Here is a 25,836-nt window from a genome sequence, read left to right on the forward strand (position 1 = left end):
ATCTGACCAGGGCTTTGCTAAAGTCACATATCCAGTAAGTGGCCGAAGCAGATCTTCAGACCCACAGTTTGGCTGCCAAAGGACCACAGTGAGTATTTCTAATGCTGAAACAAGAGGGTGCAGCTCTGCAGCCCAGACGGGTGGACCTCAGGGTGGGTAACCAAGACAGCTCAATGCATGTCTCCCTCAGCCGTCCCCAGCCCCTAAAAACAGAGCTGGGGGTCCCAGTCCTCTGTGGGATATGGCCCTCTTTCATCACCAGCTTCCAGCCTACCCTGCATCTCTGCCCTCTGAATTGCAGGAACCCTCCCAGCCTCCATGCTGCCTTTCCTGATCACCTTCTTCCTCCTTCACTCTTGCTTCCTCCGAGCAAATGGCCACCTCCGTGAAGGAATGACATTGCTGAAGACTGAGTTTGCACTTCGTCTCTACCAGAGCGTGGCTGCATGTAGAAATGAGACGAACTTTGTCATCTCTCCTGCTGGTGTGTCCCTCCCCCTGGAGATCTTGCAGTTTGGAGCAGAAGGGAGCACTGGCCAGCAGCTGGCAGATGCCCTGGGGTACACCGTCCATGGTAAGAGGCCTGCTCACGTGCACACTCACTTACCCTCCTGTTCACACTCACACTCTCTCCAGCTCACCCTCCTGCTCACATTCACACTCTCTCCAGCTCACCCTCCTGCTCACATTCACACTCTCTCCAGCTCACCCTCCTGCTCACACACACTCACTCTCTCCAGCTCACCCTCCTGCTCATACTCACACTCATTCTCCCCAGCTCACCCTGCTGCTCACACTCACTCTCTCCAGCTTACCCTGCTGTTCACACTCACACTCACTGTCTCCAGCTCACCCTGCTGCTCACACACTCACTCTCTCCAGCTCACCCTCCTGCTCACACTCACACTCACTCTCTCCAGCTCACCCTCCTGCTCACACTCACACTCTCTCCAGCTCACCCTCCTGCTCACACTCACACTCTCTCCAGCTCACCCTGCTGCTCAGGCTACCTGGGAGATAGGGAGCTCAGCTCCCTATGGCGTGCACGTGGGGAAGAGTGATCACTGGACAGGTCTGTGACAGAAGGCATTCAGACTTTGGGATGGTGGTGACCCTTGAATTTTAAGGTTCCCTTCTAACCTAATAGGTTTCATGGCAATGTTTCAGTTTCATTTGACACGCCCTAGCATAGTGCCTTTCTAGGTGCCAGGCAGTGCGGGAGGCACTTACAAACATTAATTGAATTAATTGTCACAACAGCTCTGTTGAGGATGATAATTTTATTATCATCCCAATTTTAGAGATGAGCAAATAGGCATGGAGAGTTGAAGCAACATGCTCAAGTTCACAGAGCCAATAAGTGACAGAGTTGGGACTCAAGCCCAGGCTGCCTGGTTTCAGAGCCCATGCTTTTGACCAACCTGCTTTTATAGATCTGTGACTTCTAGCCAGTGCCAGATCTGCCAGCTTATTTCTATGGATTATGTATTTTAAAGCAGCTCTGCCGGCAGCAGCATGAGTCTTTCGAATGCCGGGTCAGCTTCCCCTCTGCTTACGCTCAGTGCCTCAGCTCAATGCCTGGCCTCAGAACCAATCCACCAGCTCCAGCTAAAACAGATACTCACACACATAACATTTTTCTTCCTAGACTAGGATCTAGGAATTCAGCAAAGACAGAACAAAAAAAAAAAAAAAGAGGCTATGAACTCTGCAGCCTCACGTTCATTCAAAGTAGAATGAAGCTGTCCTAGGCAGGGTCGTCCCAGCCCATCCATTCTTCACCCTGTGGGCGGGCAGGGCAGTAAAGCCCCACCACCTGTACTTGGGTGACACTGAGCACCTTTATTAATCTGTCTGGGCCTCTGCTTGCTCATATATAAAATGGGGATAATAATAGCCCTCAATTCACAGGACTGTCAAAAGCATTCAGTGTGATCAGGAGTGTTGAGTGTTTAGCACAATGTCTATGAACACAGTCAACCTCCGGCATTTTTTACCCTGTCATTGCATATTCTGGCAGGTCTAAAAATGTTCTTCCTGTGTGCAAATGTGCATGGACAAACTAGGCTAGGGCAGAGAAAAGATTTCACACAAAAATTCACTTCAAGCCAACTTACTTTGCTATTTTAATGTTTCCGACTAAAAGAATGCAGGTCCCCTGGCCCAGAGAGGGTGGAAAGATGGAGAGGAGAGCTCTGTGACAATTCCTCAGGTCACACCACACTATGGACAAGGGAAGTGTTTCAATTCTTCTCTGCAGACAGTCAACATTCCTAGGAATGTGATCTCAGAAATACATGTGACCTTCCTCGATAGAGTAAAATCTGATTATAAGTATGTTTTTATCCATTTTTTTCTTACTACACTCAAATGCAAGCACTTAAGGTAGGCTGATTCATGAGATCAAGATTCTGAGTCAGTCTTTTGCAATTGTGGATTCTCAGAAGCAGCTTTGGTAGAGAACATATTGTGGACAAGTGATGTCTGCCTACTATTGTCCTCTGCAGCCTCGTGGCTGGGGGCCCTGGCCAGGGTGGACTCTGGGTTCCCGTGCCTCCAGAGAACATTAGCCAGGAAACTCGGGGGTCTGCTGCTGCCTCCTGGCTTGGCTTCTGCAACATGAAGGGTGTCAGAGGGGACAGACCCCAAGCGAGTGAGAATTTCATCCCAGTGAAAACCAGCTGGAGCCAGGTAGTGGAGGAAAAGATACCCAGCATTTTGTCTTACAGGGAGGGTTTGTAGATAACTGCAGTGCTGTGCCTAAAAGGGAGTAGAAGCAGCCTAAGCGAGGGGGCTTCACTTCTGGAAACACTCAGCTTGCATGTGTCAGGAATGAGAAGCTTGGGGTAGGCAACTGTGTCTGGACTCACCAGTGGGCAAGAGCCCTCGTTCCAGCTATGGGATGCCTGGGAGAGGACAGAAGCTGTAGCTTGTGAATAATAACATGAAAACAAAATCCACTATTGATCATGGAAAGAAAGAAGCAATCTCCTGTATAAACAGTAAATAAATAGAAGTCCAGCTGCCATCCACGAAGGTGGAAGCTATCGACTCTCTCAAATGCTTATTATTTCCTTGACATTCTTGCAGCCTTTCACTGACATTAATAACACAAGCTGTCTGCTGGGTCTTAGGGAAAGGGGGGATGGGAGGAGTTCTTACCTTTCCTTTGTATTTCTCAAATTGAAAGCATAGTTCTACACAAGGCTGAATCCAAATGTTACTCAGGTTCATGACACACAGTTGTGGGAATGGATTTAAAGCCCCGTACAAGACATATTGACAGCACAACATCCCGGCCACCTCCCATCATTGTCACTGTGACATTGCACATAAATCTCCTGATGTTGTGTTTGAAACCCCATCACCCTGCACCCTGGACCTGCTGTTTTCCCAACCCTAGAATCTCTACTCCAGCACACATCAACCTTCCTAAAGCAGAAAATTAAGGAAGAATAACCTCTATTCATCTACAGGATGTTGGTAGTGTTTTTCTATTTGACTTCATTGCAGCCTGATTTCTTTCAGATCTAGCATGGTTTCTTCCCAACTTTTAATTGGTGGATCCAGGCTGATTCCTGAGCACATTAGCTATGACTTTTTCAAACCAGCTTTGTATGGTAGATGAACCTTATGAGCAAGAGTGGAGTTGCTGGCGTTCCATTTCAATGCAATGTGTGCTGGAGGTTGTGCTAACTCCTTACTCACACTCATCTTTGTCAACTTATCCCAACTTGTTCTTCACAGACAAAAGGGTGAAAGATTTCTTGCATGCTGTTTATGCCACACTACCCACCTCCAGCCAAGGCGCCGAGATGGAGCTGGCCTGCAACCTTTTTGTGCAAGTGGGAACACCGCTGTCCCCCTGCTTTGTGGAGCAGGTCTCCTCGTGGGCTAACAGCAGCCTGGAACCAGCCGACCTCAGTGAGCCCAATAGCACTGCCATCCAGACTAGCGAAGGGGCCTCCAGACAGACTGCAGGTAAAAGAAAACTGTTCATTTCAACAAGGCTAAGGCAGAGGGCTGCAGAGACAGAGTCTCACCCATCACTTGTCAGAGGCCATTGTGCTCAGACCACCTTCAATTACAGCAGAAGTTTGTCCTCTTAGGAGATCCTACCCTTGAATGACAAGAGGACACTAAGTCCCTTTCTGCCTCTCTTCCTGCTCTGACCCTTCCCCACACCAATATACACATGGGCACACACACACACACACGAGCCACGAGAGCACGCAAGAACACAGAAGTATGCTCTTCAGAGCCTCCCACCTCTGAGGACCCCACAGGCTTTCTCCCATGCAACTGTCCCACCACTGAGCTCTGCTCTCATCTATAATAAACCACCTGTGATAGCAAAATGCAACAGGAGCCAAAAAAAGTGGTTTCCTGGGAATTTAGGTTAAGGAAATAATTTAAGAAAAAGTTACACACAGTAAGATGTTTAGCTCAGTGTTATTGAAGAAAGAGACTTACAAACAGCCTCGCTGCCTGGCAATGAGGTGTGAATCAGTGTAGTACAGCACCTGCATGTTATACAGTTGTAATTATTATGAAAGATAATTAAAATCATGAACGCTTACTGAGTGTTTAGTTTATTTAGTTAGCACTGATCCAAGTTGATTATCTCAGTTCACCCTACAATAATCCTAAGGGGTAGGCGCTATTACTCTCCCCATTCTATAAATGGAGAAACTGAGGCACAGAAGGCTCAGCCTCCTGCCCAGGGTCCACAGGCCAGGATTCTAACCCAGGTGGTATGGCTCCAGCATCCTTGATCATTTCAAAAGTTTCACAGCAATGTGGAGAACATTCAAGACCCAGTGTTGGTTAAAAAGCAAAATAGGATTGGGAGGCCAAGGCGCGCAGATCATGAGGTCAGGAGTTTGAGACTAGCCTGGCCAACATGGTGAAACCCTGTCTCTACTAAAAATACAAAAAATTAGCCAGGCATGGTAGCATGTGCCTGTAATCCCAGCTACTTGGTGAGGCTGAGGCAGGAGAATAGCTTGAACCCGGGAGGCAGAGGTTGCAGTGAGCCGGGACTGCGTCACTGCACTCCAGCCTGGGCAACAGCGAGATTTCATCTCAAAAAAAAAAAAAAAAAAAAAAAAGCAGAATAGGAAGTGATATGTATACTATGACTGAATGGAAAACGGTGAGTGTGTGGACAAGGATGGCAGAATTAAATGCAAAAATTAACATCTTTTGTAATAAAGTTCTCTCTCGTGCTCTTATATTTTACCATGTCTTTTCAATTTACTTAAATATGTTTAATTCCCTGCTCACATCCTTGTGCTGCCAGGGCGTAAGGCCAGAGAAGCAGCTCTCAATGCAGGCTGATTGTCCTCTAAGAAAAAGGGGCAGTTGGCTCAGTTGCTCAGAGTGCAGAGTCCAGAGCCAGGCTGCTTGGGTTCAAATCCAAGCTTTCCATGGAGCTGCTAGGGTTCTATTTCAATGCAATCCACATTGCATTGGCTAACTGGGTGGATGGCGGCTTCACCCCTCATAAGTATGTGACCTTGCCCAACTTCTCGGAGCCTCAGTTCCCTCATCTGCGAAATAGGGAATAACAATAGAACTGTTAGGAGGAGTTGGTGAGGATTTGCTAAAGCACTTAGAACAGAGCCTAGCACAAAGTGTGTGCGTATTAAACAAATAAACAGCTGGGACAAAAACTATCCCCTTAGGGGTGGTCTGCCTGCTCCTCTTTCTGACACTGCATGAAATTTTAACTGCAGCCCTCCAAAGACCATACCTTGAATATTGTTGTCTAAGCAAAGGCTCAGTGAGAGATTCAGCTCAGCAGCGGGGCAGGGTGGGGACTGGGGGCGACAATGTGCAGGATCTCCCATCACAGCACATACTCCTTCCAAGGGTCTGCCTGGGGAGGGAATGTCTAATAATTCCTAGGAAATGGCCCCAAACAGAACCAGGAGCAGCATCCCAACCTGTTCAGAAAAGAATAAAAACCAGGGTCTTCAGCAACAGCTGGCTATAAACACATATCAATTTGCAATTAACAGATTTTAATAAATACGCTACCAATCCAACTCCAGAGATGCCTCACTGCCCCCACCTCTCCTGACTGGTCACCCAGGTGTCAGGACTTCTGAGTTCTCACTTTCCATTTCCCTCTCCACACCCTCATCCCCCAGCAGGGGTTGTCATTGTTGCCCCCATACCCAGCCCTACAGAGCCTCTGACTCTGGCCCTGTGAGGTTATCTTAAAGACTCTGGGTGTAGGATTTTTATAAAATGACCATATCGCTCAATAGTCCCCAAAAGTTTAGAGCAGCTCCTAGTGCCTTGGGTCCCTGACAGCACAAGGAGCTGAGACAGGGAATTAAATATTCTTAAGTAGACTAAAAAGATATTGTAAGATGAAGAGAGAGACCACCTTAAGCAAAAAGACCTTCATTTTCGCATTTTAACTCTGCACTCCTTGTCCGCACAGGCACTGGGTTAGGTTCAGTTTCAATGCACATTTAACCCACGGCCCCCTTGCTTTCCTGCTTGCAGGTGAGGGCCCCAGTGAGGGCCCTGGTGGCTGGCTGTGGGAGCAAGTCAGTGCAGCATTTGCTCAGCTTGTGCTTGTGAGCACCATGTCCTTCCAAGGCACTTGGCGGAAGAGATTCTCCTCCACAGACACGCAGATCCTGCCTTTCACCTGTGCCCATGGCCTCATCCTTCAGGTCCCCATGATGCACCAAATGGCCGAGGTCAACTACGGTGAGCTCTGCCCCTGCTGGTTTGTCTAAAGGGAGAGGAAGCCTGGGCCTGAGGGCAGGAGAGAGGAGGCCAGGTCCCTGCTCCTAAGCGATAGGGATGTGTTTCCACAGCGTCCATCTGCTGGACTGGGCGTGCATGGCGGAAGGAAAGACTAAGGTGCCCGGAGACTTTAGAGAGGAGTGTTGGACAGTGTGCTCTGACAAGACAGTGAGGACACAGATATGGAAGAGAAACTCAGTTTCATGCTTGACATTTCCTTCTGCACTAGTAGAGTTTGGACCAAACTGCCACCCTGGCAGGCACAATAGGCCAGGATTGAATTGCCTGCTCCTTTAAGACCGGGTACAGTAGTACCCTGTCCCCTTATCCATGATTTTGCTTTTTGAGGTTTCAGTTATCCGCATCAGAAAATATTAAATGGAAAATTTCACAAATAACTCTCAAGTTTTAAACTGCAAGCCCTTCTGAATAGTGTGGTGAAATTTCCTGATGTCCTTCTCTGTTCCACCTGAGATATGAACCATCCCTTTGTCCAGCATCTCCAGGCTGTCTACAGTATGCCCATTAGTCACTTAGTAGTCATCTCAGTCATCAGATCGAGAAAACGTAGTATATGCAGGGCTCGTTACCATCCTCAGGTTCCGGCCTCTACTGGGGTTCTTGGAGCATATCTGCGAAGGATAAGGGGGCACTACTCTATGTGGTTCTGCACGTGCCATCGTCCCCCCCATACCCAGCCCTACAGAGCCTCTGACTCTGGTCCTGTGAGGGTATCTTAAAGACTCTAGGTCTAGGATTTTTATAAAATGACCATATCGCCCAACAGTCTTTGGCCTGAAACTGCCTCCTGAGGGTGAGGTGGATGCTCCATTTTATTGTTTCCAGTCCTCTGAGCCAGCCTCTCTCAGGGTCTGACACTGGTTCGTTCTCCTGGCTCCTGGGACAGAGCTGACCTCTGATCCACTGTACCCTCAGGTCAGTTCCAGGACACTGCAGGCCATCAGGTGGGGGTGCTGGAGCTTCCTTACCTGGGAAGTGCAGTGAGTCTGTTCCTGGTGCTGCCCCGTGACAAAGACACCCCACTGAGTCACATCGAGCCACACCTCACAGCCAGCACCATCCACCTCTGGACCACCAGCCTGAGGAGAGCCAGGATGGATGTGTTCCTGCCCAGGTGAGCAGCTGAGTCCCCCTCACAGGTGCTGTGCAGCCAGCAGTCAGAAGAGCATGGATTTGCACACAGGTGGTCTGCCTCTAGGGTCTGTGCTTAGCCACTGGGATGACTTGTTTAATGTGTACCCCCAGAAGTTAGACCAAGAGGAAGTGACCCTAGAGTTTGAGTCCATTTCAGAGCCGCCGCTGGCTAGCTCATGGCACAGACTGAAATGAACTAACTTCCCAGAGTCTTTCCAAGACAAGATATTCTGCCTTCACTGGGCTGGACTGGAGTCCCCCAGGACCCCCTGATCCAGCCCTAGGCGGCAACCAGTTTTTGGAGAGGAAATGCTCGTGGTTCCCTTGTAGGAACGTTGCCCAAATCTTATTCCATCCTAAGAGTATACAACTGTCATTTTTGCAAAACCAAAGAGATAAGATGACTTATGTAATTGAGCAAATACAGATAAAATTCTGATCAGAAGCCAAATTAAGGCATAAAATTTTGACACTTTAAGTCTCTATGCAGAAGGTTCTCATTCTTTCTAAATGGAGGTGAACTCTCCTTTAAGAAGACCCAATAGGTACAAATACAAATCAAAAAGTGAAGTGGTGGCATTCTATGTTGCTTTTTCAAAACAAAATCTATTAGCAAAACTCATAACTTTACAAAAAGATTCCTCTTAGGGCTTCCTTAAATGATGAGCTTCTGTGATATATTTGAAATCAGAGTAAATTTATAACCATTTTTTGACCAGCATTAAGCAAGGAATGTTGTCCAGTAGCCACTAGCTGCCTTGGCCTCTCTCCACTGCCTGGGCTTCCAGTAGGCAAAGGCAAAGTCCTTGGCAGTACTCCCTCAAGGAGTTAAAAATAAATCTATGCACTAGAAGGAAAACATACAAAGAGAGACCCAGCAAGTTAAGGGCCAAGGTCTAAAGTGAGATCTGGCATAACCCAGGGCAAAAGGTGCACTTAACTCTAAGGTAAAGTGTATCTCTCAAAACTAAATATTTGGATCCCAAACCAAAACCCAAATACTGGATATTTCAACAGATCTCTCAGGGAGGGAGCAGAAGCAACCCTAATCTTCCTATTATATTTGAGAGAAACTCAGCAAGGGAAGGAAGAGCAGCGTTCCATGTCAAACGTAGAGAGAAAAAGGAGGCTGGTGCGGGAATTTGCCACAACCTTTTTGGGTTTAAGAGACAGATAGTGGGACTCATCCTCGAGCAGCTCTTCCCTGGAAGAGACCCCGGGGAAATTCCCAGCTCCACTGAGAACTCTCCACCGTCCTGATTCTACTTTTAGAAGTCTCAAACCCTCAAGCAGTGATCCTGAAAAACACTGGCAGGCAGGGAAGGCAAGGCAAGGCAGAAATCTTAGTAACACAACTATTAGTTAGCACTTAACCTCATTCTGATAATTTTTTTTTTTTTAATCTCCTTAAGACTACCAAGACTGCTGTCCAAGAAGGACAGAGGTTTTTAGGAAAATGAAGTTATTTCACAAGTAAAACTAACCAAGTTTTTTTTTTTGTTTGTTTTTAAGCTAGCTTTAAATCCTTTGGGGAACAAAACAGAAAAAGTAAAAACTGTCTTAGGTCTAGATTTAGGTATAAACTTTGGATCATGGTAGACACAAAGTCAGCTTTTAGGCAGGAATTTACCTCTCATTCTCTCAAATCACTCATTCTTCTTTTAGTATGACTTGCTCTGCAGTCAGCAGGCATTTTTTGTTTAAGAAGAGCAAAAAAATTTCACACACTGTGGGTAGCAATGCAAAATTGTGTGACTATGAGATGTGCTTTCAGGTTAGACATCACCAAGCAGTGCACTAGTAGATTCTGGATGAATTATGGTGTCTAGCTTCCAAAGTAACCTTTTATTTATAAATAAATAAAAAAGTGCATAGGGACTGTTAATCTTCATGAGGGACGCTTAGCATACTAAAGGAATAATCAAGAAAACCAAGAATGTGTTAAGGGTTATTTATAACCACAATCATGTGATGTCCCACAAGAAAGACTAATAATGCCAAATATGTATGTAATGAATAAAACATCTGATTATTAGGTCAACATAGAAGGCTGAGCATGAGCATGTTTTGATATTAGATATAATATATATCTTCTTAAAATCCACCAGATCCCACATATTCAAAATGAGTTTTGCCCTTCCTCCCAGGAACTGCTGATTATCATGGTGTGTGGTTTATGCTTTTCTAGGAGTGTTTCTTTTTTAGAAAATCAAGATATAATTCACATATTATAAAATTCACCATTTTAAAGTACACAATTCAGAGGTTTTCAGTATGTTCACAAAGTTGTGCAACCATCACTATTAATTCCAGAACCTTTTCATCACCTCAAAAAGAAACCCCATATCCATTAGCAGTCACTCCCAGCTCCCCTCCCCACCTCCCAGCAACCTCTGATCTACTTGCGCTCAATAGATTTGCCTATTCCAGAATTTCATGTAAGTGAAATTATACAATTACATATTGTACAATTATACAATATGTGGCCTTTTGTGTCTGGCTTCTTTGCATAATATTTTCAAGGTTCATAGTAGCATAAATCAATACTATCTTCCTTTTTATGACTGAATAATATTCCATTGTATTGATATACTACATTTTGTTTACCTATTCATAAATTTATAGATATTTGAGTGCCTAGACACATTTTGGCTTGTTTTAACTTCTTGGCCACCAGAAACAATCAAGTGCACATTTTTGTGTGTATATATATTTTCAATTATCTTGGATATACAACTAAGATGCAATTACTAGGTCATGTGGTAACCCTAACATTTTACGTTTTGAAGAACTATCAGACTGTTTTCCAAGTCACTGCACCATTTTACATTCCTACCAGCAATGTGTGTGTAATCCAGTTTCTCCACATCCTTGTCAACACTTGTTAATGACCATCTTTCTATTTTAGCCATTCTAGTTGGTGTGAAGTAGTATCTCATTGTGGACTTCATTTGCATTTCCCTAATGACTAATGAGGTAGAGCATCTTTTCATGTACCTGGAGAAATGTCTTTTTTGTAGAAATGTCTATTTCAGAGGTTTTTCCCATATTTAAATTGGTTGTCTTTTTATTATTGAGTTGTAATAGTTCTTTATTCTGGATACTAGTACCTTAACAGACATATGATTTGTAAATACTTTCTGTCATTCTGTGGTTTTTCTTTTCACTTCTCAACAGTGTCCTTTGAAGCACAAAAGTTGTTAATTTGGATGAAGCTCAATTAATCTATGTTTTCTTTTGTTTCTTGTGCTTTTGATGCCATATTCTATTGAATAGACAACATTGTCTAGTTAGGGTCACAAAAATTTAGGTGTATGTTTTTTTCTAAGAACTTTATAGGCTTAGCTCTTACATTTAGGTCTTTAATCCATTTTGAATTAATTATTGTATATAGTATGAGGTAGGGATTCAACTTCATTCTTTTGTGTGTATCTATCCCTTTGTCCCAGTATCATTTGTTAAAATGATTTTTCTTTCCTCCACTGAATTTTCTTGGCATCTTTGTCAAAATCAATTGCCCATAAATGTATAAGTTTATTTCTGGACTTTCAATTCTATCCTATAGGCATAGATATTTGTATGTTTGCCAGTACCACACAGTCTTCATTACTGTAGTGTGAGTCCTTCAACTTTCTTCTTTTTCAAGATTGTTTTAGCTATTCTGGGCCCCTTGCATTTTCATATAAATTTTAGAATCAGCTTGTCAATTTTTGCCAAAAATGCAGGAGGGATTTAGACAGGGATTGTGTTGAATCTGTAGATCAATTTGGTGAGTATTACTTTCTAACAATATTAAGTGTTCTGGGCCATGAACTCAGAATATCTTTCCTTCCATTTAGGTCTTTCTTTGTTTCTTTCAACAATGTTTTGTGGTTTTCAGTATGCAAGTCTTGCACTTCTTTTATTAAATTTATTCTAAGTATTTTACTCCTTTTAATTTTTACTCATTTTCAGATTGTTCTATAGTGTATACAAACACAATTGATTTTTGTATCTTAATCTTGTATGCTGCACCTTACTGAACTCCTTTATTAGCTCTAATAGGTTTTTTTGTGTGTGTGGATTCTTTAGGGTTTTCTATGTATAGGACCAAGTCACCTGTGAATAGAGATAGATTTACTTCTTTCTTTCTAACCTGGATGCCTTCTATTTCTTTTTCTCGTGTAATTGTCCTACTCATCCTCCAGTGCCATGTGAAATAGAAGGGGTCAGAGTGGACATTCTTGTCTTGTTCCTGATCTTAGGGGGAAAGCTTTCAGTCTTTTACTGTAAGTGTGATATTAGCTGTGGGGTTTTTGTAGCTGCCCTTCATCAATTTAAGGAAGTTACCTTCTATCCAAAGTTTGTTGTATGTTTGATGTTTGTTTGTTTTTAGTCATGAAAGGGTGTTGGACTTTGTCAAATGCTTTTTCTGCATCTATTGAGATGGTGATGTGGCCTTTGTCCTTTATTCTATTAATATGGTATATTAATCGGGTTTCATATGTTGAATCCACTTGGCATTCCTGGGATAAATCCCACTTTGTCATGGTGAGATTTATATGGTGTTGGATTCAATTTGCTAGTATTCTGTTGAAGATTTTGCATCTATATTTGTAAGGTATATTGGTCTGTAATTTGTCTTTCTTGTAATATCCTTGTCTGGTATTGGTAAAGGGTATTTTTTTACTCAAGTTATTTTTGTAGCATTTCTGCTTGATCTGCCTTCATAGCCATACAAGACAATCACTCTAATCTTTTATAGTCATATCTCACTTTTACTGATGTTTTTAGTTTATGAAAAATGATATTATCCAGTTTTATTACCCACCATAATCATATTTAGTTTCAAATAGCGCTTAATTAACTTTCTCAATATAATTGAAAAATAATTTAAAAATCACAATGGTAACAATAAGTGCATGGGCTGTGCTGGGGATTGTTCCAAGCACTTTACAAGGATTCATTCATTTAATCTTTACAACCCTACAAAGACGCATTACAATTATGGTCATCTCACAAATGAGGACTGTGACAAAGAGAAGTAAAGTAACTTCCCATGGAGGTAAAGTAACTAGTTTGCAGGTAGTTACTTGATCCAGGATTCAAACTCAGGCATTGGATTCCCAAGTCCATGCTCATAACCACTGTTTCAGCATTTAGAGGTTTCAAAAAGGATGTGTTTTCAGTACTTAAGAAAACTTCATAAGAGATAGTCTAAGATTTTTTGGGAGAAATGTCAGCTTACTTGGAGAAAGTATATTTCTTTTTTGGAAACTATTCTGAAGATTCAAAACATACCTTTATGAGAAAGTATGATACTTTTGTTTAAAGTATGAGTCATACTGTCTGGTATAGCAATGAAGACCTTTGATATTAAATGGTCTTGTTCAATATTTTTATTCTCCTGCAAGTTCTGTATTATTTATAGAAAAACACCATCTAATTTCCATTTTGATCTTTTTTATTTTCAAAGAAAAATAATATCAGCAGCCCTTTTAAAGGATCTTTCAACAGTAAATTTTTAAATGCCTTGTCCCTGGGGAAATATAAAATTGGTGTACTGATTCTTTGTGCTCAAAGGGTTTACTAGGAAAACCAAGGCTTTAAGTTCCATTCTTTTCCCACTGTGCTCCAAAGGCATAAACTGCACATAGCAAATATGAAAATATATTTTATCCAGTATAAACACTCTATTAAATAAAATACTCTATTAATTGTCAATAAGGCAATTAGTCAACAGCCTCTTTTCTGCACCTACTATATGTGAGATGCCACACGAGATGGGAGGTAGCAAAATGTAGGTGATTAGAGCATGGGCTCTGCACACACACAGGCTTGATTTGAATCGAGGTCCATCACATACTCATTATGTCATCTTGGGCAAGTTTCTTAAACTCTTTAAGTCTTGATTTTCCCATCTGTAAAATGAGGATAATAATAACATAGTTATATGAAGATGAAATGAAATAATCCACATAAAGCTCTTATAGTATCTAGCATAATGTAAGCACTCATTAAATATTAATTTTTATTAAGAAATAAAAATGAATTGGAGTCTGGCACAGTGGGGCACACCTGTAGTCCCAGCTACTCGGGACGCTAAGGCAGGTGAATCACTTGAGGCCAGAAATTCAAGTCCAGCCTGGGCAACATAGGGAGACCCCATCTCAAAAAAAAAAAAAAAAAGTGTTTAAAAAATGAATTGGGATAGCCACTCTTCTCAGGTAGTTTACAATAACATAAATGACACTAACAGGAAGCAGAATGTTCTATATATCATAAGAGCAGAACAAGGTGTTAATGGGGCTTTAAGAACCAAAGGTCACAAAATAGCTGAAGAAAAGAGGAGGAGGTAACAACTGAAAAATGGATAATAACTAAAAGACAATCAAAGTCAATGGGAAGACTTAGAATGAACAGCAGGAACAAGAGTACAGAGGTGGGGAAGAGCCCTGTGTGGTCAGATTAGGGCTTATGGGAAGGCGCCATGGAAGATGAAGCTGGAAATAAATCTGGTGGAGCCAGCCGGACTTCCAAGTTAGGGACTTTGGACTTCATGTGGTGTGTATGAAAGTATATTGAGTGAGAATTTTGAAAGTTGATGATTTGTTTTTGCCTTTTAGGTTTAGGATCCAAAATCAATTCAACTTAAAAAGCATTTTAAATTCTTGGGGAGTCACCGATCTTTTTGATCCACTCAAAGCTAACTTGAAAGGAATTTCAGGTAAAAACGGTTCTTCTTCCAAACTTTCTAGCCTTGTGTTTGGGGCAGTTTTATCATACTTTGACTAAGGGATTCTCATTTCCACAGAGCCTTCAGTGGTAAACAATCAGAGTCAACATTATGTAAAAGAATAAGAAAGGTGCTCTGTTTTATATAAGAATGTGTTGCTTCTAATAACAGTCAAATTTGGGTTAGATCTTGTGAGGAAGGGATGTTTCTTCAGGCCTTAATCGTGGTTTTCAGAGACAACCTTCACCATGGAGTCAATGTCCACAGTACACAGTAAACAGACCCTCCCTCTAACCGTCATGACTAGGAGTGTACCCAAGGCATTGCTGCAGCAATAGATTCTTCATTATGACCTCCTGCTGTCCCATCAGCTTCAGTCACCCTTTGCTTCTACACCCTTTTCCTCCCTCCTTCCCTATACCTTCTCTGTCCTCTTCTAATAAGCTGGTCTTGAAACCTTCCCTCATCTGTCCAATTTCTTTTCTTCAAATTACCCATACTCTTACAACCTTGCCTTAAAATGTTCTCCTTTCCACCAACCACATTGAATTTCTTTGCACAAAGTTGAATTGCTACTACCAATCAATAGGTGCTGTTTGCTTATATTATAGGAAATTTATATCAAATATAAACAGGGAGTGAATGCCAGAACCTATGTTCTACAATCCTTTCAAGACACCATTGGCTAAACTATTGCCAACTCAAAGGCTCAGGTTTGTTTCTACTCTGGATAGTAAATTATCTGTGCAAAGATTATACTGTAGCTGGTATTTCCATTGGCCTTGACATTTCCCTTACCTGAAGAGCTTGAAAATCACTATTTTGAATTCTAGAACATCATAATGTGGACTTTTCTAAATCTTGGCTCAGAATCTTCCTTCTTAAGCAATCACAAGAAAATTGAGATTTTGATCCACAAGAGAAGTCTTGGTTTGGGCTTTAGATGTGACCAGATTGACAGTTACTTATCAAATAAAACACAGGAGTGAGAATCTATTCTAGAGAGTTTAAAATCTACCAGCCCTGTACTCATTGCCTGAACACGCAAAGAGATAGCAAAGCAATAGTCAAGTTTGGGCATAGTGTCCACAACGATGCTTGGCACACAGTTGGATATCAAGTAAATATTGTTGACTTGGTCAAATGACTCAAACAGAAACTTTCCTTACTGACACAGGCATAATCTGACATTTCAGGCAAAGGAGGAATACTGAAGTGAAAAGATCAGAGGGCAAGGAAAGAGCAAGGGATGAAGAACTTAAGAGAATTCTATGTTTGACAATGTGCAAAATCTAACCAGTGTCTTCTTGCAACTCCATAGCTCAGCCATGGCATCCCTGTTGTTGGTGATTTTGATGATCAGAGTTAAAAACTATATTTTCTTCTACATCACTGTATTCAATGAATCACTAGGGCTTACTGACTGTCCCTTCATAACTCCTAAAGCTCTCCCTTTTATGTCCTAAAAGTACATCCTAATGTGCCATCAACCCTGTGTCCTCAAACAGGACTGATCTTAACACACATCATGTAGTTCCTCTATTGGTAAAGGCTTCCAAGGTCCACAAACTCCTCTGGCAAGATCTAATAAATAACCTAGTTTTAAAAGTACATTTTTTGATACCAAACCTCTTTTTTTTTTTTAATGCTATTCAAATCTACTTATATTTGCTCAAACCAGCAGAAAGGTAGGCAGGCAGATCTGGCTTATTTAATAATTATGAAGCAATTATCATGTGCCAAGTGTGAAGCTTGCATGCACATTTCCTACTGACAAAACATGCCAGTCTGGTAATTTTCTCTCATGAAGTTTTGTTCCTCTAAAGCAGGGGTCAGCAAACAATGGCCTACCACCTGCTTTTGTAAAGTTTAATTAAAACATAGCCACTCTCAATCATTCATAAATCATCTATGGCTGCTTTCCTGCTACAGCAGCAAAATTGAGTAGTTGAGACAGACACCATATGGCCTGCAGTGGCTAAAATATTTAATATCCGGCCCTTTATAGAAAAAGATTGCCAACCAAATTATTGCTTCTTAATGTCCTTCTTTAAACATAATCAAGAGACTAACCACTTCTCTGCCCAAATGGGCTTTCAACTTAATATTCTAGAGACAGGGCCACCAAATCTCTCCAAGAAATAGTTTCCTCATTCCTAAAATGGGGGTAACTACCACTCACCACACAACTTAATTGTAGAAACAAAATCATTTACTTATAGTATGACATCAGCAGAGACCTTGCCAGAGAGTAAGTGATCAGAAAATGCTGGCCTCTCCTCTCTTCTTCCAGTTTACAAGGGATTACCAAGCAGTTTTGTACTATTGATGGAACTCCAACAACCACAGCAAACATTTGGCCTTTCAGTCCCAAAGCCCAGAATCATTTTACTCAAATTCTCTTTCCCCATTTACAAGTCACTCATCTCTTCCTTCTTGGCATCAAATATTTTTTTTTGCTGCCTTAAGGACTAATTCAATATTATTTCAAGGCCCAACTGAAACCAGAGTGTAGTTTCCCCCCAGTCTCCTTGATACTAGATGTTATGCAGCTTTTAAGAATAATTCCAGTTTCACTCACACTGAAGATGCCAGCTAAAGATACTCTTCTTAAGCAATCCCACTGGCTTTAGGATCAGCAGGATTTGATATAGACCCATGCCTCCTAGTCCACAAAATACTCCTTGTGCACAAACTTGAAACTCTGAAGAAACTGTCTTGTTCTTGGCTTTTATAAGTAGGTAGTTTCCAGTCTCTGCTCAGTAGGAAGTACAAGTTCTCTGTTACTATGACTTAAATGAACAAACCAGAGTTGTTTGGTTGAGTATGGAAGTTATGTAAGCTAACTTATGCCACACCAGATGTCTGGTCAGAATTGCAACAGAAAGAGGTGCGGAGTGGGCTAGTGGAGACAAATGGAGAAAGCAACTAACCATAGCCTAATTTCAAAGGCCATTTCAGATTCTTCTTAGCACTCTCTCTCTCTCTCTCTATCCTGGGCCGGGTGCTACGTCTCTCTCTCTCCCCCCGCCCCAACACTTAGTGTTAGCAACTAAGTGACAAGATGAAAAAGATAAACTAGAAGCAAGTTCTGGCAATAACATTTTAAAAGCCACTAACTGCCTACAGCAAATAATAATTGTAAAGACAAAAGAAACAGCAAATGATATGTTTATCCTGATTTATGAGAATCTGAGGATGAAATGTAGGGACACAATGTTTATACAATGTCATGTTTTGAAGACTTTTAAACCTTTTGAGTATGACCAGCCATACACAAAGAATAATGGTGTCCACCAACAAAGCACTGAAACAATCATTTGGCTGACATTTGCAGATTACCCATTCTATGCCATGCCTTTATGGTTCTACAAACACCAATCAGCATTTCCTTACAAGTTTAACAAGGTTAAAGAACATCAAGGCCATTCATATAGTGGTAAGGGGTGTCTATTATTAATTCATCCAGCATTTACTAAACACATTTATGTACCAAGTATTTTTAATGTAAGTTGGGCAAAGAAATATTTAAAATGATTAAGACATCATTTACGCTTCTAGGAGCTAATAGTCTAAAAAGGAAGGTAAAAACCCATAGAAGATGTTATGGAAGAAGAGTGGAGAGTATGCCGGGAGGGAGGGTAGGAAGAGTATCACCCCTTTGCTTTGTATATAGAATGTTGTATTGTAGGAGCAAGCGGGTTTATGGTGGGCTACAGTTTCCCAAAGTATGTTCCCAAAATGCTAATCCTGTAAATCTGGGACAGAGAATGGTGTGGGTGGTTCTATGGTTAAACGCTATGTATTATAATTGTCCTGTAGAGATTCACTATAAAAGTTAGCAGATTAGCAGCTCTAAGAAGTCCCCTACTGAAAACAAAAGTGACTGTTTAGCATCTCCCACATATAATTAATCATGGAACCCTTTTACAGAATGCCACCTATAAACAATCTTGAGAACAACTTTTGGGAAAATAGGGTGTATGTCCCTCAATGGCACTAAGCAGCTGTCAACACTTCAGGGGAGTAGAAAAAGACCAGGAGAATCCCTTTGTGCTTGACTTCTAGGTTCATTTCATTAGTTGTGTAATATTTCAATAGCTACTCAATAAAAAATAATAGGAATCTGTAATACAAGATCAAGCGGGAGGAAAAATGCAAAACCATAGATGACTCCCAAATTCTCATTTTTATCGCATATGTTGGTCTTTTGAAATGTCAACTCTTACCAGAGATAAAATTTAAAAGATGCTGATGCTGGGGCATGACATAGGCTATGGACCTTGGTTTATGGCTGTGCAAACATATAAATGTCAATTATTGGACCACTCCTATAGTCTGATGCAGAGAAACTGTTCAAATGAAACTCTTCAGTTGCAGTTTCAAAATACTGAAGTAGCCTGGCCCATCTAACCAGACTCATCCACATCAACTGGTCTCATTTCTCACACTGCCAAGGTGCCCAGAGTAATACAAACACATTTACTGTATTTTAGCTGATAAGGGGTTTCATAGTGAATCTCTGCTTATTTCACCAACATTCATTTAAAATATTCAGACACCATCCTATATAGTAATGAAGTCACGGAGATTAGTAAAAGCCATAAACTTTGACTATCAAATAACCATTCTTTAACCCTAAAGCTCTCTTTGTAACTTTGGCACTGCATTTCAGTTTGCTTAATTAGCTAGTAAGAGGGGCTAATTATTCATAGTGAAATTTGTTTCTTAAAGACCCTACAGAAAAAGACCAACTGCTAAAATAAATCAAATTCTTCGCTGATTTTAGGACAAGTGACACTAGTGAATGTTTCTATTGATTTTTACTTCCTCTGGCCCTTCCTGTCCCCTTCACTGATGCTGGAAAACTAACTGTTCCTTACAGTGAATATAGCTAACTCCCAACATCCTGTGCACACCTTACAAGATGGATGGAATGCCGCATATTCTTTATTTTGGTCTGGTTTTATTCTCTCATGGCATTCATGGGTTATCTCCTGTATGTGCGTGACAAACACAAACCAATTTAAGCATTAGTCTAAGATGAAACAAAGCTCCCTCACACAATATGTGTTCATCAAACTGATCATTTTAACATTCATGCCACAGATACCTCCCAGTGGCATGTTGGAGTTGACTAGCATACACTTTCTGAAAGGCGGCAGTGTTTGAGTGGAGGGGAGGGGTGGGATGGGAGTGGAGTGGGCTTTCAATCAGAATATTCTCAACTCTGCTGTTCAAATGTGTGATCTCAGGTGAGTTCACAGCTCACTCTAAAATGAAAGGATTGGACTGAATGATTTCCTAAGTTTCTTCTGGTTCTAAATCTTTCATTTTTTACTGTGTCATCAAGTATCCTTTCATCTTTGGAGCTGTTTAAAAATGGTTAATGATTAGCTTACAAAAATCAGCCAATTCCTCTAAATTATCACTTAGTCCTATTTGCTAAACTTATAATCTGTGAAACTGTTAGTACATAGAACATTTATACTAACCTCTCATTTGCTTTGTAGATTCTAGCCCATGAGGCAAATTAATTGCATAACTGATACACCTAAGTATACAGAATACAGTCATGCAACACTAGACACATTCATATTACTCCGAATTGTGCCTCAATAAAGCCTGTAATAAAAACCTGTGACTTTTGTCATTTAAAAGTGGCTCTTAAAATGCAGTCCAAAAAGGCATTCAAGGGAAATGATCTCTGAAGCTTGGTGAAAATGATTCCCGGGCTACAGAATCTGCATTTTAACACATACCCTATGATCACTGAAGTTTAGGAAATAATGGCTGAAGGAGGGATTGTAGTTTTAACTAGAAATCATTTCTGAAAATGAACCACTGAAAAAATGGGGCAGTGCTCTGAATATTATTTTGGGAGAGATTACATATATTTAACAAATTAAATATATATAACAAATTAAAGTTTGGTAAAATATTGAGTCTTAAGAATTTTCCAAACAGCTACCTGAGCCTCCAGTAAAAACAAAAACAGAATTTTCCACTCTTTCCGTAGCTACACAGTAAGCAGCAGTGGATACTATAAATTTTGTAAGTACATTTTTAAAGAATGTGTTCTAAATGTGTTAGAAAAATGTTAATGAGCAACTCACATTTTTATCATTTTCTGTGGTTAGGCCAAGATGGCTTTTATGTTTCTGAAGCAATCCACAAGGCCAAGATTGAAGTTTTGGAGGAAGGCACCAAGGCATCTGGAGCCACAGGTATGTTCAGAGAATACCCAGTCACACTGCTCACCCATATCTACCTTTCTTAAATTTACCTAGTTGAATCTTCACACTTCTGAATCTTTCCATAACCCCCAAGTTCAGGTGTGGTATAGCATTTTTTTAAAAGGAACACTAAAGAAAACAAAAAGTTTTTGAAAAATGACGGGGAAGAAGAGATATCCATCCCATAAAAATAATTCTGAAAGTTACCTTCAATAAGGAATTTATTCCATGGAATGTGTTGAAAACAGGAGACAGGATTGGCTAAATGGCATCTTTTCTCTTTAATTTTCCCATCTGCACCCCCATCACAACAGTAAACAATGAAATGCCATTAGGATGCTTTGATTTCTTAAAAACTTATGGGATATAACTTACTTCATAACCAATAGTTATTTTCTTAAAAATGCACAGAAAATGCAATGGGATTTTTCTTTCTTTCCTGCAGCTCTGTTGTTATTGAAAAGGTCTCGGATTCCTATTTTTAAAGCAGATCGGCCATTCATCTATTTCCTGAGAGAACCTAACACAGGTATTACAGTATTTTTTGACAGGATTCAGATAATTTATCAGTGTCTCTCTAGCAACAAGGGCTCATTTGTCCACTATCCCCTCAAAAATAACCATTCTTTCTAGCTGTTTTTACGGTGCTTCAAAAGCTTCCCAGTTGCTGTCTTGTATCCTAAAAAAGGGGAATATTTCATAAGTACAAAGGAAACTTATCCTCCATGTTTTTTACCTTCTCATTCTCTCAGCTCATATATAGTTAATGTAGATTTTTTTTTAATGCTATAGGTTTCTACTTCTGAAGATACTTGGAAAAATCATGAAAGTAAAATAAATTATAAATCTTGCCCTTTTTTTCCCTTTGTCCCCTAGCTTTCTTATCATTTTAGAGAGTTTTTTCAGGTCACTAGAGTATACCAGAGTAGTCCTCTTGTGATCCTAGTATTCTAATGAATGCACCTGGATTTCTATACTGTTCTGTTGATCTTTCTCAAAAATCAAATGTTTGCCCTAGTACTTTTAAGTCCTACTACATAACCTTATGGTAATCCAAAGATGGTGTGGTACCGGCAAAGCCTCAGTACATCAGAAGGACACACAAATATCCTTAGGCTTCGACAACATTGAACAAAGTCTTTAGATTATTTCTCTTAATGTTCTTCCTCCCCCACTCACAATTACTTAGCCTAGGAAGGAAAAGAGATTCTCAGTTAAGAGTTGTTGGCAAGTCTAAACAGTGTATTAAAAAGAAATAGGATAGAACAAGACTAATAAAATCAAGCAAAGGTGGATCTACTTTAACTAAACATCAGGCATTACTTTTATTTATGGAGAAAAATGTCAAAAGTTAGAATGAAAATTATGCATAGTTTTACATAAATTGTTAAGGAAATACTGTCAACATCATTTTATCTGAGAATCATTTGCATCCTGCTGTACCTTGTGCTAGAAATCAAAGGAACATTTTTGTGACGAGAAAAATATAAACCATTCACTAGAAAATAATCTATTTGGGATTATTTGGGGAGAAAAAGCCCATCAACAGAATATGTCTTCCTAGTATTTCACCGTGATCATCCCAACCTCATAACGATTAGATGAAAATATCACTTATCACCCAGAACAGGCGGCAGAGAGCCTTCTCTTAGAAAGGACACGTCAAAAAAATGAAAGATGAGAAAAAGGACAGGTTCTACTCCCTAAAGAAACAGAGACAAGACTACATTTGAACAGAAAGGTCACTGCCAAAAGCCAATAGCCAATAAAGGTTGATAGGTAAGAGAGATTCTGATTTTGGAATTCAAGTGCATAAAAATGATGTAAAATCCTTAAACGAGGAAAAGACACACCACTATTTCAATGGTAGGAGTTTTCAGAACTGCCTCAGTAATCAGCATGAAAATATAAGGATAATCCAAAACCAGTTCCACAATCCACTGGAATTCTAATAGTCCTTGTGACTTTATTTACCTCTATCTGGGAGGCATTAGCCTACATCACACAACACAGTGGCTGCTCTTCTGGTGATGGTTATGGAAGAGCTTAGAAATGAGTCTCAGCCTTCATTATTTCCAACTGACAAATCTTACTAAGAGCAACTAATGAATCAATCAGCAAATGGGAAACATGGGAGACATTAAAAAAAAAGATTTGAAAACCTCAAGATTAAACTTTCCAAGAATATCATTTGTCGAGCCTTAAGTCATTCAGTGACATAAAGGGCCTAAAAGACATGATGTTCCCCCTAGATGTATTTCCCTTCCTTTTTGACAATAATTCTACAATAAGTATTCTCACTAATTTAACTAATATACCCATTTTTTTTTAAATGAAAAAAGCCTGAGGGAGATGAGATATTAACCTTTAGTTCTGATAGGTTTCAAACCCTCCTGACCAGGTTTTAGGATGAGGTGAGAACAGTGGCAGAGAGATAAAGGACAAAAAGAAGAGATGAACAAAACTGCTACTTCTCACCTCCCTCCAGGGTTCATTCAGAAAAATGTATTAAAGGTCATGAGCAATCTGTGAAATAGAAAATAAAACTTTCTGGTAAGGAAAGCTGCTCAATATTGGGATAGGCTGAACCTCTTTCCTAGATACTCTTGTTAAGTATGAATTTTTATCTGAATGACTTCTAATCCCTCCTACTAATTCCAGAATCTAAATACATATAATTTAGGAACAGACAATATATTCTGGATTTTGTGTAACTCTCAATGAATTTAGCAATGCGACTACAGGCAATTACCTTAACAATTCCATCTATTAAATGTTATCTTGCATTACTTTAAAGTATTTGTATAGAAGTAAACAAAGCTTAAAGAACTGCATATGAAAATACTATATAATATTAAATTCTTCTTTTTCTTGACAGGGTTTGTCTTCAGTATTGGGAGAGTTTCAAATCCCCTAGACTAAATGCATGTTCTCCACTTTCATCAATGCTTTTCTTCATAAAGTTATAATTTCATTTTGCTATACCCTTGAAATTTAAAAAAATGTTCTGATAAAGTGTAAAAAGCTAAGGGTATATGATTTTCAATATTATAAACCTAAAAATACTTCAATTTTTAAATTTTATAAGTTTATTTTGCCTACTCTTAATCCAAATCTATTTGACCTTCTTTTCTACTGGTTACCCCCCAAACCACTAAAAGGCACAGCAGTGATCTATGAATGGTGAGTGAGTCAGGCCATAAGATCGCTTCCTCAGTAAGGATATTCTAGGCCATGTTGAATTGAGGGTGGAGAATGAATAGCGTGGTTTTCCTTATCCTGTGAAACTCAAGGGGGATGCAAAATGAGCAAAGTCATCTTAAAGGTGTTTCCTTTCCATTTAGCTTATAAATAAAACAGAGTTTAAGTGTGAGAACAGCAGAGCAGAACAAAGAGGGCTCCAATTTGTTGTGGGCTTTTGCAAGCATGGCATGAAGCTGCTAAAGGCTAGATATTTCAGAGTATGTAGTGTACTCCAAACCTACCACTCCCTAACAGCTTCAGCTTCGTGCCATCCACAATCCTAGTGATAAAGGAAAAGGTGTTGAAGTAAGGAAACCAATAATATCCAAAGTTGTCTGCTTTTTAAATAGCTTTTAAAGTATCTGTCTATCTGCCCCATACAAAGTCATTCCCATAATCTAGGCAGAAATGGGAGTATGTTGGCATGGCCAACAAAAACTACAAACATATAGTAAAAAGGCAATGCAGATTATGTAACATGTAATTACAGTTAGGCTTAACAAACATGAACTTCAAGTGGTGTATTTTTCCAATGCTAAAAAGCAAGGCCTTTAAAATTCCATTATCTTAGGATGTTTTTAAATGATTACTTTATATGTGATTATTTCCTAAACCACACAAGAGTAAAATAGAGCATTTATTGATGGAATAACAAAAGTGCTTTTCTTAAATATTCTTCAAAATACATTTGTACAACTTACAATAATATATCCAAAATAACTGTATATACAAAACATTACCTAGTTTTAATGTATGTGCTTTTTTCCCCAAAAATTACAAAGTAACTTCTTTTTTTTTTGGCAAAGTTCAACCTTAACAGAGGTGACAATTTTAAAGGTTGGTTTAAGAAAATAGAACCTGAGGGAAATTGACACGCAAGAGTCAATGACAAGCAAGAGATTTGGAGGAATATTTTTAGTTTGTTAAATTAAAAATGTTTTTTAGAGTGATACTTTTCACATTACAAAAATAAACCAAAATGAAGAAAAGGTCACTGTAAAATGATGGAAAAAGGATCTGTAGATTTGCTTTTAGTATTTCAAATAGCCAACAATGCATGTCAGAAAATGAATGCAAGATCACAACAGTCTTGTATTTACTTTGTATTTGAAGAAGACAGTGAAATAAGTGGCCACATTCTATTTTCTTTTAATTGCTATTAATATGGTTGATCTGATTGGCTCTTCGATGAATTTCATCCAAGAAGTTCTCCAGTTGTTCTATTAGCATTCGTTTTTTAAACCTGTATGAAAAAATAAATAGTACTCTCAATTACTTTTTAATGAATAGTATATATCAGTATAATTTTTTTAAAAAAGGAGAGAAAATTGCTTTGGGAAGATTTTTCAAAGTGAAATGAAAATAGAAAAATCAATACTATGACAATATAAAATATGTTGAAAGATTAGCAAATTATTATCCCAGTACAGTATTATAGTTTGTCCCTAAAACACTCTAGGGCTAAACAATGGGAAAGAGGTTGTTCCTTCCACAACTGAAAAGAAAAAGGAAAAAACAAACAAAAAAACAAAAAACTAATATATTCAAAATATATTCAAGGGCTGCAAACACTCTAGTGAAATTTGGGCTCCCCAAGCAAATACTTCAATAGCTTTTTCTCATGCTCTTTGTAAGCTGAATGTTGAAAGTAATGTGAACAAAGTATGAATATAATCTCCCACAAAATTGAAGAAGAAATGAAAATTGGGCAGCAGCATT

The 25,836-nt window shown here is 39.8% G+C and overlaps 2 protein-coding genes across 7 annotated transcripts in view; one reads left to right on the forward strand and one right to left on the reverse strand.

Moving 5' to 3' along the window:
• Positions 1-318: 318 nt before the first annotated feature.
• SERPINE3 (serpin family E member 3) lies at positions 319-21,647 on the forward strand. Its single transcript, XM_054446313.2, has 7 exons — positions 319-574; positions 3,748-3,981; positions 6,520-6,729; positions 7,705-7,903; positions 14,529-14,629; positions 20,779-20,865; positions 21,320-21,647. The coding sequence occupies exons 1-7, from the start codon at positions 319-321 to the stop codon at positions 21,505-21,507; spliced, it is 1,275 nt and encodes a 424-aa protein (XP_054302288.1). The 3' UTR covers positions 21,508-21,647.
• The window catches only part of INTS6 (integrator complex subunit 6), a 101,517-nt gene continuing 87,753 nt past the window's right edge, over positions 12,073-25,836 (reverse strand). For 3 of the 6 annotated variants that reach the window (XM_054446311.2, XM_054446310.2, XM_054446306.2), the window contains 2 exons: positions 25,218-25,360; positions 12,073-13,823 (listed from right to left, as the gene is read on the reverse strand). In XM_054446311.2, coding sequence (XP_054302286.1) covers positions 25,267-25,360 — 94 coding nt within the window. In that variant the 3' untranslated portion in view covers positions 12,073-13,823; positions 25,218-25,266. Of the gene's footprint in view, positions 13,824-22,171; positions 25,361-25,836 lie in introns of those variants that run through there. The other 3 variants (XM_054446308.2, XM_063650890.1, XM_054446312.2) reach the window with 1 other exon arrangement.

Source organism: Pongo pygmaeus, chromosome 14 (assembly GCF_028885625.2).
Source record: "Pongo pygmaeus isolate AG05252 chromosome 14, NHGRI_mPonPyg2-v2.0_pri, whole genome shotgun sequence".
In the NCBI taxonomy this organism is placed as follows: domain Eukaryota; kingdom Metazoa; phylum Chordata; class Mammalia; order Primates; family Hominidae; genus Pongo; species Pongo pygmaeus.